Source organism: Acipenser ruthenus, chromosome 8 (assembly GCF_902713425.1).
Source record: "Acipenser ruthenus chromosome 8, fAciRut3.2 maternal haplotype, whole genome shotgun sequence".
Classification (NCBI taxonomy): Eukaryota; Metazoa; Chordata; class Actinopteri; order Acipenseriformes; family Acipenseridae; genus Acipenser; species Acipenser ruthenus.
Genome location: NC_081196.1, coordinates 41,286,033 through 41,303,774, shown reverse-complemented (window position 1 = coordinate 41,303,774; position 17,742 = coordinate 41,286,033). Strand labels below are relative to the sequence as shown.

Below are 17,742 nucleotides of genomic sequence, written 5' to 3'. Positions count from 1 at the left end.
TGTTTTTTTAAAGTGTAATAATTTATCTGGCTTTTCATTCTGTTTGTTTGATTTGGGGCACACTTTTAACTGAATAATACAGCATACAACACCACAGAGTGTGACTCCATATGTAGAACCACAAAGTTACAAACACATTGGCAACTGAGAATGATCATAAGACTGAAGAATCTGTAACTCTCAACCCTGTATTATTATCAATAATGTTGTGTTAATAAAAGCTACGATCTTCAAGTCTTTTACAATAGCTAGGAGCTCTATTTCTGGATTCAAGAGGTGTTGTGTCTCAAGATCACACTTGAGACACAATGGCCTTCCATAATAATTGAATTGCAATTCAATTGCTCTAAAACTGCAAGCCACTGGCGCAGTACTAAGGTGCAATGGTAGCACTTAGCTGTAATTTGGATGGTGTCATAATGGTATGAACACAATACACACTGATTGTCCATTGTAGTGCCTTAGTTGACATTTCTGGTAATTCTGCTTATGGTTTTGCTATGCTTTCTTCAAGATAATATACTGGTAATATTATGGCATTGCAGTTACAGTTTTCAGACTTTGTTTTTGTACAGGAGAGCTTTGTGAGGACATTAAGATTGCTGACTTTTAGTTCCTCACCTGGGCCCTTACCTTTTAAAGGACCAGATATTAACTTTTCTAGAGTTTGTTTTATAAGATATTTCTTTAAATGTATTATTAAAATAAGCTTTAAATAAAACTTTATTTGATAAATGGATAACAGATTTTATTTACAAATCATTTACCAGGTTATATGCTTAAGATTTTAAGGGAATAGTGCCACCTACTGTTAAAATATGACCCACACCCTGTCAAATGTAATGCAGTACATCTGTACAGTACCTTTCCATCATTCCTGTCCATTTTCAATATTCTATTGAAAGTAAGCTTGATTAGATATTCAACTCACGATGGAAAGGGTAACAAGGTAATACAGCAAGTATCGGAAATATCAGTTTATTCAGCCTGAATATAGTCAGCTAAAGAAACAATTTAGTGTATTTTATCACAATGAGGTTTTGAAACATACAAGGGATAAGTACTCAGGTTTGGCCAATATAAGCATATAGTAATGATAATGATGATAATTTTAGGTCATGCTTTTGGGACACCAAATCCTTTATTTCCTTATGGCAGACAGAACATATTTTGGCAAGATTAACATAAATATAGTTTTAAGTGGTAATTTAGTGATCGGAGAAACTGGTTAAAAAAATAACACAGTAATAATTACCAGTTAATCAGGTGTTTGTAGCTCAACCAGAGCCCAACCAATGCCCATCGCATCATATTATCCTCTTCCTTAATGGTGGCTGCCATGGCATCCCTGTTAACGAGAACGTTATCTGTATTTCAAACACTGGAGTTTCAAATACTGTTCATGTAAATCTTACATGACAAACTGAACCTCTAGATGGCGTATAAGTGTCGTTTACTGGTATCTGGGAAAACAAAAGAACCCTAAACGTGGTGGCGGCAAAGTCTTAATTTCCTGTGTATATTGCTGGAAACAGGAAACAGGAGACTGGGTAGCGGAGTGCTAACTGCTGAAATAATACAGTGAGTTTAGGTTTCTTGTGTACACTGCCTGTATATTACGTTGTATTTTCTCGATATTTCTGTACGAAGCAGGCATTCTGTTAAGGTATGATACTGTAATATTGTGTTGGTAACTATATACTGTACATGCTGTATAGATAGGCAGGTTTAACTTACAATTTACATTTATACATTTCATTGATAACTGCCAAGTGATTACGTGTGTGGTCAGTTTTCACGGGGTAATTAGACTGAATGTGTTGCTGCGTCTTATCGGCAGTGGTGCAGCGTTTGTTTCCTTTCGACCCTGTTCAAAAGCAACACTTGACAACAGGAACAAATTGTCACGTGTTAGTACAAAGAAAACCTTACTTTAGCTTGTGAACATCCTTACAGAATTAATTTGTAACGTCGTTATATTTAAAAGCCACGAAAATTATTCCACATAGGCCTACATTTAAAACAATACCAGTGATCACAAATCGAATGGTTGGCTACCTCATAAAATGAATTACGAGCATTTGGCAGCGTTGACGTAGAATGCATCATCGTTTAAGTCCTATAGCGTGCAAATATATTATTATTATTATTATTATTATTATTATTATTATTATTATTTGTTTGGCAGCTGTATGCATTGTATTGACTATAACGCCAGCATATATTTTTGTTTTAAAAACGTTTTGTTTTTATTTTGCTTTTGGTGTTCAGATGACATTATGTCATCAGCCTAGGTTTTCTTTGTCTTTGCCAGGTATCACAAAATGTATGCTGCTGTGTCTGGCAAAAATCGCAACCCTTATATTAAGGGAGCACTTTACTTCATATACTTATATATAATTTAATTTAATTTTTGTACCTGTTTTATACCTATTGTGTTTTTTTCTATTGTAATTTCTGCTTTTAATTATTTGCCTTTTTTTTAATTACGACAGCAAAAAATGTCTCTGAAAAGACTTCTTAAAGCAGATAAAGACTGAAGCGCATAGTGCTGGTGTAACCATGGTATGCTTCTATTGTTAATTGTACATTTTCACCCAAGTTGTTAAGGGTTAAGTACATGTACTAGAACATATTCACACGGCTTTCCTGTTGATGCAGCAGTTGAGTCTCAGCAGGGAGTTAGCCCACAGACATCTGTCTGCTCTTACCAGTATGTCTGAGGGCAGTGATGGTGTTCCACATGAATAGTGTGAATAGATTTATATATTCCTGGAGGCATTTTTTATTTTTTTAATTTGGGCAAAAACCCATGGTAGTATCTTGTACTCTGAATATGAGTATGCACAACTGCAAAGTTACTGTACTATGCTCAGTGCAGATATGTTGCAAGGTTAAAATACAGTAACATTCGACGATGCGTCTTAACCCTACGTGCTGGGTCATTTAATGTGAAATTCATCTGGTGCATGCCAAACTTTAAAGTGAATACATCATATGAAAATTTTATTTGTTGAAAGCATTTTGTTGTTAATACATGCTGCCAAAACTGAATGTAGCATAACACTGGTAATTCAAATGACATGTTTACTGAAATGAAACATGTACATGAGCTGAAGGTTGGAGTGTTGACAGGTTGATAATGATGACATACTGTACCAATCGATTTTTGGCTACAGTAATACTGCAAAAACAAAACAAAACAAAAAACCCTACGACTCAAAAGCTAGCGTCTAAGGTCTCCTGATGTGATTATCCTGAACAATTGCACAGTTTAACAGCTCCATTAGTCTCACTCCTTTAAAATAACTACTGTATGATGTCTGCTGTGTTTCAATGCTGTCCTCTTTCAAAAACAATTCATCATTCAACTCTATATCCATGTCCATGTTAAAGATTAATCAGGTCCCTTTATTGTAATCAATTACAGACTTCGACTGCCTTTCAAAAGAGCTGTCATTTGTGACTGATCAAATAATGTCCATGTTAAAAATAAATAAGAAAGTGATATACAGTCCAATCGCATTCCCATGGTCACAGTGGGTACTCTTACTCTGCCACTGTGGAGTTTCATGAAAATCCACCTTAATTTACTCTGTTTTGCTTCTTCAACATGGAGAAGAAAGACAAGATATTAAAAGGCATTTTTTCCAGGTGATGTTAGTGTCCAGATACATGCAGAAACAAAAGAATAATGACACTTGGAATAGCTGTGGCAATACACTACATCCAGTTACTAACAGGTACAAGTACCTGGGGAGCACTTTGTTTCAACCAAGTCTTAACTAGATGTAGAAACCACTTTCATTCGTCCTGAAGTTCAGAGTTTGTATAAATTGCTTTAGACCCCTTGAGGGTGGCTTGTACTTTATTCTGCTGTATTTAAACACTTGCATGTGTATCAGAAATACGTTTGTGCATTGGATATAGGAAATCTGAGTAACTGACATCCTTTCTATTTGTAACTGAAGTATTATTGTCTTGATTGTTACTTTCTCTTTGTGTATAGATCTAACATTCAGTGAAGGAGAATCATGGTAAGTTCTTTATTTGTTCACAATGTATTGGGAATCAGATTTTGTGTTTTTTTTTTTTTTTTTACTCATTGCATGCTTGTTTCAAATAATGCTAAAATTCTGAGGTTTAGTGAATGACTCAATCCAAAAAGATATATATATATATATATATATATATATATATATATATATATATATATATATATATATATATATATATATATATATTGCTAGATATATTGCTATAGATAGATTGAATAACCACAGAATCCCCCATGTATGGCAAAACAAGATAGATAGATAGATAGATAGATAGATAAAGGACACTAGGAAAGCCTCATAAAAGCCAGATTTTCAATCTGCTACTGGATTTGACTTTAAAGCAATTCAAATTAGCAGCCAATCAAGATCAAATCCATTTCAAATGGGACCCCTGTCAGCCCCAGCAGAGTGATCTAATGTTACACGAGAGGAGGGTTTTTGATTATATGAAATGTAGGTTGAACATATTTTAGGTTGGTGCATTAATTTATAAATAGCAGTTATACATAAAGGTGATTTTTACTGATTGGATTGTAGATTGTACCCTGCAGATGGAACTTGCCGCGACCCCATTTTGATACTGGGAAGGTGAGATTGAGTTGTACAGACAGCTTTCATTGTGCAGATGGAAATGTGGCATACTTTGGTTCTGTCAGCTTGTTTTTAAGGGGAACACACATGTGTTCAAGCTATGCAGAATGACCGACTTATTTTAAAAGATTCTTACATTCATATCCAGTGTTTATCTTGGGTATATATCCTGAAGCATGATTATTGCAGACAATATAGCTAATTGTAATGTAACGCTTTCACCCAAAACAGGATGAAGCACCCCATCAAGAGAGTGATGCTTGGTATAACCACCAAGTGTACTCCAGGTATTGGCGGCATTACCAGCAGGCCATGAACTGGCAATACAGACATAAACAGGCCTACAGAAAGGCACTAGAAGCTGTTTACTATTCACCGTTCAGTCCACCACCACCTGCTGCACCTCATCGCTATTCTGACTGGATTGGTGATAATCACAGTTCCATGAGCCATTGTTCTGCACCCAGAGAGAGAATGGACTGGGCAAGGCAGCATAAGCGTAGTGGGCAGGAGAAGCACAAGGAGGAGTTGGAAACGGAGAGCGAATCTGAAACGGAAAGTGAAGGGGACTCGGAGTCAGACAGCGAAATAGAATGTGACGTCAGTAACATGGAGATAACAGAGGAGCTTCGGCAGTACTTCGCACAGACTGAGAAACACAGGGAGGAGCTCAGTGAGTATTTAATCAGGGAATAAAATAAGAACCATTGCATTTCAGGTTTTCTGCTAGTGGACACATCCTAGATTGTTACCATTAAATCAAACTGCTATGTGGTAAATGGGCAATGTTGTGCGGAACACTGCTGTTAATGATTCTGATCCCTTCAGGTAAGGTTAAAAGCCCTGTATGCTCGTGCAAACTACAGTAGTCTCTTTTACAAACATGTTCTTTGAAACTCTGGTTACCACACATTTGCAATGCACATGTGTGAACAAGCTTCTTCCTAGACATTTTGTTGGAAACGTACTGTGTTTTGCTTGTGGAATTCCTGTTCAACATGTGAAATACACAAGATATTTTTTTCTTTTGATAGGCTCATTTAAAAATCTCTACAATACAGCCAAGCATATGTTTAAAATGAGGTCTTGCAGCTCTGCACGTAGTATGCAGGAATTAAAATAACATGCTGTCAAGCTGCCATTGTCTTCCCGGACACTGGTTGGTCACTGCTGTCTCTCAGCAACCCTCCACAAATTGCTGTATAGAAGTACACTGTACCATGGGCATCATTAAAACTGCAAGAATCTTTCATCTGTAAGCTTTTGTATTCCTAACTATGGCAACGAAATGAACAAACTGACAAATATTAGGTAACGGGGAATTTACAGAAAGAAACAAAGCACAATGAACTAGGGAAAGTACTGTAAATGCAATCAGTGATGACAAAAGTAGATTCTGTGTTTGTCTTGAGAGACAATGAAAAAAAAACCCAAACAGACCACTGCCATCCTGACTTTCTTGACTGAGTGCCAGTTCTCCATATTCGACTGAGCTGTGTCGCTGTTGCTGTTCTGAATCATCTTCAAGCTGATCTCCTGACTGTGTGAAGAAGAGTTATACTATTGAACAGAATAAATGCACTGTGTTAGCAGTGACTCGTGTAGTTTTTCACCATCACCAGCAGGTATCACTGGACACTAATTAGAAATACCTTTTCATGGTCAACTATACAGAAGTCGAATCTGGGGTGTCCACGAACTGACTTTACCTTTAAATTCTTGTGAAGCTATAAAGACTGATTTACAAATAATAGAGGCCTATATACAGTTTGATTCATTGACATCAGAATATGGGTTTTACCCTGTGCGGAACATTACTATATCCATTACACACTAGGGGTGTTAATAGTTTACATCTTAAACGTTTAGATGTTTTCTTAGACGTTTTCCTAAATGTTTAAAAACTGTCAAATATGCATGTCAAAAATAAATCACATCAGCTGTGGCAAGTAGGATGTGTGCAGTCAGCATAAAGTGATGTATTCAATGCTGTCTTTACCATATTCATATACATATTGTACACATGTAGTCTCATACACATTAATGTTGTAGTGTATCACAAAAACAGCACACAAATGGAGGACTTATCATGATGCCGTTTTGATTGGTGACAAATTCCCAAATAAACCTGTTTAATTCTAAAGTTAAAACTTTTAGGAAGTTCAATGGAAATTAACATCCCCAGTACATACTGCACTTCTGCACACATCCTTAATTCCCAAGTGAATGACCTGAATTGGCCGTGCTGTTGTTATATTGTGGCTGATGAATAGTACATGATGTGAAATTCCATTGTTTGTCTTTCAAGGGTGCTCTGAATACGATAAAATTATAATACGTCTTAATATGGGTCTTTCATGAACTGCACCTCGTTGTTCTAGGTACAAAAGACATACTCTAAGTGCTCGTTCAATATTGTGTATAATGTAAATGTTGTTTTGTCTAGTTCTTTTTATAAATAACAATGAGAACTCAACATTTCTAAAGAAACATTTGTAGGGCATGAGAGTATAGTCTTTCTACAAGAATGTAGGAGCCGAGTCGCAACCTTTTACAAACATTATATATACAGTAAATACAGAGGTCGGCACGGGTACCTGAAAACCCCGGTACCCGTCGGGTTTTAAATTACCCGACGCTACCCGGGTCTCTCTTTACTACCCGGGTTGCGATTTATTAATTTTGAGAATTTAAAGAAAATGTAGAAAATTACAATACAGTTTAACAACGTTAAAACAAGCTTTTGCATTAAGCCTTTTCTTAACTGACAGGATATCAATGTTTTACAGAAAACAATAATACACAGCGGCAAGTACACCTCAATAATACGAACTGCGGCAACCATTCTTCTCAGGAACTAAAAGAAAACAACATAACACCCTGTTGGGTTTATGTCAGTGATAACTCAGTGATCCACTAATATTAATAACCGTGTGGCTTCCAATACCGAATGCATTATCTACAGCTATTCCACAGATATAGTTTCTTACCAAAAAGATAAAATAAGTAGCCTTTATTTAAAAATACATAAGCAAATAATAAATAAAAAAATAAAATAATGTGAAGCACATTAAGTAAGTGTGCTTCCTCCTTGGAATGAAAAATTTCCTTTGCAAATTATGTTTTCTCTTGCTTGGTAAAGAAATTCCACCCAGTACTTTGCTTGGGTGCCATTGTTATGTATTCACAAGACAGAATTGAGAGATGATCAGGAATGGCACTTCATTGTTAACCAAACAGATGCACGTGTCTCATTTGTGACTGTCGTCAAAACCCATAATGTAATAGCGGTGCTGTACTACTGCATTAGTTTTAAAACTGAACATAACAGCCACGTTAACAACTGCGGAATATGGCCAATATATGTTGCAAAGAATTCTACAGCATTATGAGCATTTAACATTAATAACTGTATTTAAACAGAGATTCATTATTATTATTATTATTATTATTATTATTATTATTATTATTATTATTATAGGATTCAGACTTGCGATCTCTGTTGTGTGGTACCCAGTTCCGGATTTTCTACCAGTGCTTACCACTAATTTTATATCTATATCTATATATATATATATATATTGATACACACACACACACACATACAGCAGATGCCACTTATTAACAACCTCTCGGTTTCCAGCAAAAAGTTGTCATTAACCAAAAGTTGGCAATAAGCAAAAAAACACATTTTCAAGTGTATTTATATGGCACGATATATACTGTAGTTGTACAAACTTGGCACTGAAATGCATGTGTTTTAAATGTTACAGTGTTAAAAAATGAACATGAGAAACACGAAACACCCAGACATAGAATGATTTACTTCAAACTTGTGTAAAACAAAAAAAAAAAGGAGTAGGCTTAAACAGAACTACACAAAGATGTACTACAATTGTCCTTGCAATAAGTAAAGCAAACATAAAAATCTGTGTTGTACTGACAATCAATTCTAAAGAACACAATTTTAAAATAAGAAATTGCCCAAAGTTGTCTGCTTTTCACAATGCACCACCTCCCATTGTAAATCCATCTCAATTTTGTGTGCAGCTTCGTAGCCAGCTTCAAAGCCACAATTCTGCCTCAGTCCGCCAGAAATACACAGTTCAGGAGTCTGTGTGTTATAAAAGCTGCATGAAGTATGCGGATAAATCATGCAAGTGAGCTCTATATGTATGTGTGTGTATATATAATAAAAAATAAATTATATCATAAAAGATTCCAAAATATTATTATGTTTAGTTGCTTTATTCACCAACAATGAAGCAGAGGAAAGATCCACCTTGCATGCTGTAAATGTAGCTCCCCATGGGTTCCCTTGGCAACTTGCAAATAGTTTATTTGCTGAATAGATTTTGCAATTGAGCATCTCTCCCAGAGGGTCCAACCCACTGGATTGTTCCACAGCTTCAAGATTGTCCAGTAATCCGCAACACAAATGTGGAGCAAACACAGCTGCCAAAGTGGAAAAATAAGTTATTCCAAATCTCTTTTTTTTTTTTTTACCCATTCAAATATTTTCTAAACATTTTGTTTTATCAACTGAAAAAAAAAACATGTATTTCTTTCAGTGAAGGCATGAGCTGTTTGGCAAACATAAGTTTTTGTTTTAAATGTTTTAAAAAAAAAAAAACAATATTGTTTGTATTGTATGTGATTTAATAATATGCCGTTAACACCTTTTTGCTGTGACAGGTTAGGTCAGTTCTGCTTTATTCTAGACTTTCTAAATACTTTGGTATCCCTGAGTAGCTGTTTGTCTCCTCTTTTAACAGTTTGCTTAGGATTTTTTAAATGAGCAATCTGTCTCACGAGTTCAGTGGTACCCTAAATATGATGAATGTACTACTGTACCAATGCTGAATGACTAGATGGAGTAATTGTTCTCTGATTTACCCCCCAATTATTTTTTTTATTTTTTGGGTTTTGCTGGTACAATATTCAGTGTAGTGGTTTCCTTGGCAGTCCTCAGCCTGAAAGCTATTTCTGAGGGTCATATAGAGGAAATGTCATACCCAGTCATTCCACATTGCTAGTAAATGGGTCATTAGGATTCCACTGCACAGGTGGGACAGACTGCTCATTAATTTCTGTGCATATTTTTTTAAGAGGACACGATTATATATTCACGGATAGCAAGATATTTCGTGAGCAAATTGTCAGATTGAGGTTAGCCAGCAGGAAACCTCCCAACTCCCAATTTCACTGCTGTCCCAGAAAAAGGAGAAGATTGTAGTTGTGAGATGAACTGCTGAATAAAATGTTTTGCATATTTTTAAAGAGGAGACAGTTATCTATTCAGATAAAAATGTATTTTGTAAGCAAGGGGTCTGAGTGAGGGAAAAATGGATACAATACAATCCCTACCCCTAGTCTTGCTGTAAAGCATTCGTCATTTCCTTAATTTATGTTGGTACTATTATATGACACATCTTCTTTTTAAAAGAGAGGCACCTACACACTTCTGTGCCTACAGAGCATTTAGACTTAAACAAACACACTGAATACATATTGTGAGATATACCAACCCTATACAGTACCATAGAGAATTGTTTTATGTTGTATGTTATTTGTTTTTTTTAGTCGTCTTATCGCTGTCTGCAACAGATTGACATTGTCATGTGGTAATGCCAAGTCAGCTGGTCTGTATCTAATCTTATTGCCTGAGCCCTGATCGCCAACTAGAGACAGCTGCTGCTGACTGATCCTGCACTAATTTGAACGGAGTGGTCAGCAGCTCCCAGGCTTTGTGTTCGTGTCATCTGGCTTTGAAGTCTTCAGCCTGGGGATTACAGGTCTGATAGTGTTTATAGTGTTTTTCAACTGGGTTGTGGGTGTGTAGCTAGGCACAGAATACTTTAGATCTACATGGACCTCGAAAGACTGGGGAGGGGATTAGTTCAGGGCTTTACAAAAGGAAGTTACTGTTAACAAGTCTCTGGGAATCTTTGAAAGTCAGCCTGAGGCATAAACTGGCACTAAACTGGCTTTGACAGTAATGGGAGAACATTTCCATGTCTGCTAATTAATGTTATAACAGCTAGAACATGTGTTGCTTAAAATGATAAAACCCTTAATGTGTGGATGGAGACTGCTAGTGGGAACACAATTAGGCTGCATTGCATATACTAAGTGTCCCGCATTTTCGTTTTTTATCTTTTAAAAAAAAAAATTCCGGGAGTTTATTTTAGATATATTAAAATAGGGATAACGTCAGTAAAAAATAGTTTTTAATTGAAACATCGGTTAAAATCAGGGGGGAAAGAGAGAATGTCTGTATACACACTTTACATGTGGAATATTATGCGTAGCAGTTGTGGTTTCTGATGAAGTTTAATGTCACTGGCATGTATGATGAAGAAGAATCTGCAAGTATTTTCCCAAGTACTTTACAAATGTTTGGACAATCGCTGTGCTGACGGAAATAGTCTACAGAAGGTATGAACGTGACATCAGCACAAAACAAGCCAGGTTTATTTGTAAAGCAAAAAAAAAAGAGAATTGACCGAACTGGGTGGTGCAAGCCATCGGGAGACGCATCAAAAATCACACTGGACATTTCCATCAATGCATTCCATAAGTTTACCAACTAAAGCATCACAATTTTCTGCCAGATATTTACAATTAAGATTGTCGGTGTTAGGCAGTGTTTTAGCTGATGGACAGTACTGTCGCACAAAGTCACCAATGCATACCTCTCTGCAATAAACAGTGTGTATTAAAGCGTGTGTAAAAGCAGCATAAATGGATTGCTTGTCTCTCAGTTCACTTTCTTGTTTTAGTTTAAACTTATTTTTCAGTATGTTCTTTTAGTGTGAACGCGAACATGTACCTCGATGCAGCAGTATTTGCAACACCATGCATTCTTTGCCTCATGTGACTCACTTCTGCTGTTTTTCTTTTGGTGTACTTAGAAACTTTCATTTTCTTTTGAATGTTCATAAACTGATTTATGTTTTCTCCCCATTCCTCAACTACTAAAAATATTATATTTTTATAATATTGTAAGTATTTCAATTTAATTTTTGATCAAGCTGGTAGTTACTGCGCCCAGCAATTGCCACAATAATCAGATTTTCATTGGCCAGCATAATCAGGTGATATTATGTTTGCAAAGTGACAGAGAACCACGTTTGAACGTTATTTTATCCTCTGACGTCTGCTGTATCCTTAGATACAGTGCAGGGCTGCTTATTGCTATGTCAGAGTCAAAATAAAACAGCATTTTAATCAAAATATTGTGTATTTCCAAGAAAATAGTACTGGGAAAATATTGAATAATAGACAAAAATCGGGTATAAATCAGTAAAAACAGACGTCCAGTTAAAAAAAAAAATCTTGTAATTTTTCAGTAAAATTCTGAATACACCGGAAACGCGGAACACTAGATATACTGTAGATAAGGGCTTGCTGCTGCAATCCCATGAGTATACTGTATAGCATTCAAAAAAGAAAAACAGTGAAAAGGCCAATTATACACTTGAGGCCTCACGTTATATGAAATGGTATCTGAGAATGAGGACAGCACAGCAGAAATTGGTGCTAGGCCTGTATTTGTCATTACCATAGATATGTCCATACGATAGTTCTTCACTAAGATGAAGTAGATGCTTCCTCACCCCCAGGGTCCTAAAGGCTCAAAATTGGGATCGGGAACACCTGCTGTACCACAATATGCAAAATTATTATTTTGTTTTAAATAAACATCCTCTTCACAAGTTCTTCACTTTAAGTACTTTGTTCCATGATGCAGTTATATGACTAACTTTCTCGTTGCATGCGGTCGAGTATATTAAAATGTTGACATATGGAATTAATTATGGTATGCTAAGAGGGTCAAGACAGGAGTGCGATTAACACGCGTAAAATAAATTAATCTCAAAAGAAATGAACGCATTAATCGTGGGATTAAGTGACAGTCCTAATATACAAGGTGATTAGAAAGTAAGTTTACCACATGAGATATGGTGCGTTGCTGTGGTAAACTTACTTTCTAATCACCCTGTGTGTGTGTGTGTCTATGTATATATCTGAGCCATTTTTCTTTCACCATTATCAGCGTTATTAATTGTAGACACTGGATAATGAGAACAAAATAAATAATCTGAATAAGATCCAGGCAGTTTCTACTTGGGATAAATGCTTCCTTTATCCAAAACATCATCCGATGTCAGTGCAGGATTTCCTCAGTTCTACAGTGGACCAGTTCAAGTGTATAGTAAATGTCCCTGAATTAACAATGTTTAGTCACAAGGCCGGTTCAGGCGCTCTTTAGAATGCTGTGTTCAAACAAAGAGAGGCTGTCTGAATGCCCCTGAATCCTCTAAAGCAGTTTCATAAAAAACAAGGCACAGATGTGACAATAATTATTTTGCAGTCACATTGGCTACAGCTGGACTGTATTTCCTTTTTTCTATAGACAGTACTATATCCAACACTTTTTCCACATTCCTTTCTTAAGCTCCATTTGGAATGCAATGGAAAAAAGGTTTTAAAGGAGTGCAGATTCTTCCCTTTCGTGTTGCCCAAAACCTCTTTTAATTGATACGATTCAAGACCAAGCCAATGTGGTGTGCTGGGGAAGCTTAAAAATCTGCTCACATGTGATTTTATTTTATGTTATTTTATACTTAAGAATTATGCAAAATGCTACTGATATGGCCACTTTTTCCCCAAAACAGTGATAATTTAGGACTAAAATAATAACTACATTACAAAGCTTTGCCATAGTATAGTAAGTATTTATAGAGTATTACACTGTAGACTGTATATTCAACATTTACTCACTCTAAATGTGTGACTCTAACAGCATCTTCCAGCTTGAACTTGTACTTATAGGGAATATCTGTTTAGGTTGGGACTTCATATCTACCAAGTACACAGGACAGGTTTGTTATCCCACTACTGTTATTGTTCTACATAACTCAAGAGTTTATAAGAAAAAGCAGGAATCTCATATTTTTGGTTTATTGCAAAGTAAGACTCGTATATATAAGCTGTCTTTACCTCGCTAACGAAGCAGTTTCTAAACAGGAGTCTCTTCCACTCAAGCCCTCGGGGCAGTTTCTGCACTTCCCCAACAATTCTGTTGCAGATCAGTTAAAGTTACCAAAAGAAGTATGGAATTTAATTAAAAGAATGACTGTAAAAATACTTTTTTTGTACTTTTTTATATTTTGCCTACCATGCTCTGGTGTGGGATTTTAGGTACCAGTTAAAATGCAATACAGCAGCATAACAGGGAATATGATCAGTATGTTACAGAAAGGAGATCCCTGCAGAAAATCTGTGTTCCACTGAAATAAGTGGGACACACAGATGCTGTATCATAACAAAATAACATTTTAGTAGATTTAAAAAATGTTACAGTGTGTTTAAAGTAACAGTCAGGCAGGTGTCTAGCTACTTTGTCTATAATTACATTAGTGCTGGGACGAACACAGGATTTTCATGTTCAGAGATTCGCTCATAATTTAAATATTCGTTCATTTTCAAGAAGTAATAAAAGCCATAAAACCCCAAAAGACTTAAAGCTGTTATTGCAGTGAAAGGTGGCTCTACCAAATATTAATGTGTGGGGGTTGAATACTTATGCAAGCAAGATATTTCAGTTTTCTATTTTTCTCAAAAATATTTCCCAACATAAAACCAATGTCACCTTACAATAATTGATTTAGAGTTTCAGTGTTTTAAAATAAAATATCAAACAGAACGAAATGTCAATGTACCATTTGTAATTCAGTAATATGAGAGAATTGGTCAGGGGTCTGAATACTTTTGCAAGGCACTGTATGTGTGTATGTATATACAGACGTGCTCAAATTTGTTGGTACCCTTACAGCTCATTGAAATAATGCTTCATTCCTCCTGAAAAGTGATGAAATTAAAAGCTATTTTATCATGTATACTTGCATGCCTTTGGTATGTCATAGAATAAAGCAAAGAAGCTGTGAAAAGAGATGAATTATTGCTTATTCTACAAAGATATTCTAAAATGGCCTGGACACATTTGTTGGTACCCCTTAGAAAAGATAATAAATAATTGGATTATAGTGATATTTCAAACTAATTAGTTTCTTTAATTAGTATCACACATGTCTCCAATCTTGTAATCAGTCATTCAGCCTATTTAAATGGAGAAAAGTAGTCACTGTGCTGTTTGGTATCATTGTGTGCACCACACTGAACATGGACCAGAGAAAGCAAAGGAGAGAGTTGTCTGAGGAGATCAGAAAGAAAATAATAGACAAGCATGGTAAAGGTAAAGGCTACAAGACCATCTCAAGCAGCTTGATGTTCCTGTGACAACAGTTGCAAATATTATTAAGAAGTTTAAGGTCCATGGAACTGTAGCCAACCTCCCTGGGCGCAGCTGCAAGAGGAAAATCGACCCCAGATTGAACAGAAGGATAGTGCGAATGGTAGAAAAAGAACCAAGGATAACTGCCAAAGAGATACAAGCTAAACTCCAAGGTGAAGGTATGTTCGTTTCTGATCGCACCATTCGTCGCTTTTTGAGCGAAAGTGGGCCCCATGGAAGAAGACCCAGGAGGACTCCACTTTTGAAAGAAAAACATAAAAAAGCCAGACTGGAATTTGCTAAAATGCATATTGACAAGCCACAATCCTTCTGGGAGAATGTCCTTTGGACAGATGAGTCAAAACTGGAGCTTTTTGGCAAGTCACATCAGCTCTATGTTCACAGACGAAAAAATGAAGCTTTCAAAGAAAAGAACACCATACCTACAGTGAAACATGGAGGAGGCTCGGTTATTATTATTATTATTATTATTTATTTCTTAGCAGACGCCCTTATCCAGGGTGACTTACAATCGCAAGCAAATACAAATACATTGCAAATACAAATTTGAGCACGTCTGTATATATATATATATATATATATATAGGCAAAGTAGCCAGGCACTAGACTGAATGTCGATTTAAATCTGTATGAACACATTGTAACATTTTTAAAACTAGTAAAATTATTTGCCAAATATTTTGACTAGTGTTTATCCATGTATTTAATGGTATGGGGTTTGTTTGTGAGAGTTCTTGTACCTTAGGTGGCTGGTGTTGACTCCACCCAACATAAGGTGTACAAAACTGTTAATAGTCCTATAGACATGGACAGGTCAACTGTTGCCAAGTGCTGTTGTGTTATTTTGTTTCACTCTTGTGGAATATCTGTCATTAAGTTGGCAATTAAATTGGAGTTGCAGACTGTTATTGCAGCATTTTGGTTGGTGGAAAACAAAATCAGTTTTTAAATTTTAAATGCAGTGCAGTCGCCAACCTGTTCTTTTACTAAATTCTAGTCTTCCTTCCTCAGAGAAACAGCAGCAGCTGGATGCAGAACAGCAGGATACATATGTGTTGGCTGACCATGATTTGTACAGAGTTTCCGGTCGAAGTGCACAACCCCCAGTAGAGCGGCCCGGTGAGAGAAGAATGGCTGAAATGAAGAAACTGTACGGGGAGGATGCTGCTAAAATCCAGGGCATGGAGACAGCCATGCAGCTCACTTTTGACAGAAACTGTGATAAAAAGCAGCCAAAGTACTGGCCTGTCATCCCCCTTAAACTATAAATCTAAGTTGACAAGACGCTAAATGAAAAATATATTTGATGTGTGATGCAAAGCACTGTTCATGTGGTTGTATGTGAATGACAGTATTGTATGTCAATAACGATTTGTTTTAATGTACAGTATTGAAAATGTCTGACCCTGTGACCCTTTTATATGACTACAGAATAGTGGTCTAGTTCAGAAAGATTAAAGGTTTCAAACTGAAATGTATACCTGTTGCATACTTTTAGTATTTTCTCTAAAATAAACGTTTTTCAGTTCAGACCAAGTGTTTATTTTTAAACCTTTTCTGGTTTCTGCTTTTGAAACTACTGTATATTGAGTTTGTCTCATATTTTGTGGGCATGACTGCTTGCATGCTTGTGACTCCTGTAACTTGTGAACAATTGCAATGGATCTCCTATCGACTGATGAGTTAATTGTACTGACATCAGCATGAGACACATACCGTACTTGCCTCTCTACTACAGGGCTTGCTGTCTTTGAACTGGGAGGTTACCAGTTCTTGTCCAGTCCTTGCATCTACATTCAGTTCAATGGTTTGCTGTGTTAGACAAACCACCTTTCTAGTTAAACAAATTTGATATGAGCTACAGTATAATGCTGAGCATTTGTGATTCATCAACTAAATGTTGTTGGTTTTACCAATTGTGTCCACACTAAATGATAATTAATGATAAGGGATATAAAGTCAATTTGCCTACTTTTTAGTACCAGACAATATTGCACATGTGCCATATGTTGCTAAAGAGAAATTCAAGATTGCCGTCTTTCTAAAGGTCACATTGAAAGTCATTGGAAATAAGAAAGTGAAAGGTCAGGCTGTTGCTAATGATGTTTGCACTTATCAAGTCTGATTTATGTGACAGTGTGAGCACAGAATAAGGCATCCTAAAACTTGTTCAGAATTACAATTTTTTTTTTTGCCAAAATCTGTAGTAAGGTCAAAACCCTTAGTTTGTCCACTGCATACAATATGTGGAACATTTTGGACATTTTGGACTGGCACTAGTTCAATGTGTAAGGACACAGTAATATTTTCTTGAAATGTGAGTTCTGCATTTCCATGTGCTACATAATTCTATAATAGACGAGTTAGATGGCAAACCTGATTAATGTCTAAGCACAAGTTTAACTGAAACCAAAACACACAGGTACCAAACACGAGTTTTTGTGTACATACAGTAAACAAATATGGTTGTGTTTGGTGACTTAGCAAACCAGAATGGTACATTCCCACAATGCACAAATGTATTTTGTATAAAGTGTGCGATAAAAAACATGGTACAACCCAAGGGTGTTGGTGTTGGGGATTTTAGCTTGATAAACAGTGTGCCGTTCACTTCATGGTACGGCTGGGGCACCAAGAATTTATTTTTTTATTTGAATGTTTTATTATTATTATTTATTTTTTAGCAGACGCCCTTATCCAGGGCGACTTACAATTGTTACAAGATATCACATTATACAGAGATCACATTATTTTACATATAATTCCCCATTT

The 17,742-nt window shown here is 36.1% G+C and overlaps 1 protein-coding gene across 4 annotated transcripts; it reads left to right on the top strand.

Annotated features, from left to right (window-relative positions):
• The first annotated feature begins 1,409 nt into the window (after nucleotides 1–1,409).
• On the top strand, nucleotides 1,410–16,500 carry LOC117406978 (gem-associated protein 8-like). 4 transcript variants are annotated; one of them, XM_034011477.2, is made up of 5 exons: nucleotides 1,410–1,581; nucleotides 2,496–2,565; nucleotides 4,010–4,037; nucleotides 4,881–5,322; nucleotides 15,982–16,500. In XM_034011477.2, exons 3-5 carry the CDS (start codon nucleotides 4,035–4,037, stop codon nucleotides 16,236–16,238), a joined length of 702 nt encoding a protein of 233 aa, XP_033867368.1. In that variant the 5' UTR covers nucleotides 1,410–1,581; nucleotides 2,496–2,565; nucleotides 4,010–4,034; the 3' UTR covers nucleotides 16,239–16,500. The 4 variants fall into 4 exon arrangements, with proteins under 4 accessions (XP_033867368.1, XP_058884984.1, XP_033867367.1 ...); XM_059029001.1 differs by having other exon boundaries at nucleotides 1,410–1,666; XM_034011476.2 differs by lacking the exon at nucleotides 2,496–2,565 and having other exon boundaries at nucleotides 1,410–1,666.
• The last annotated feature ends 1,242 nt before the right edge of the window (nucleotides 16,501–17,742 follow it).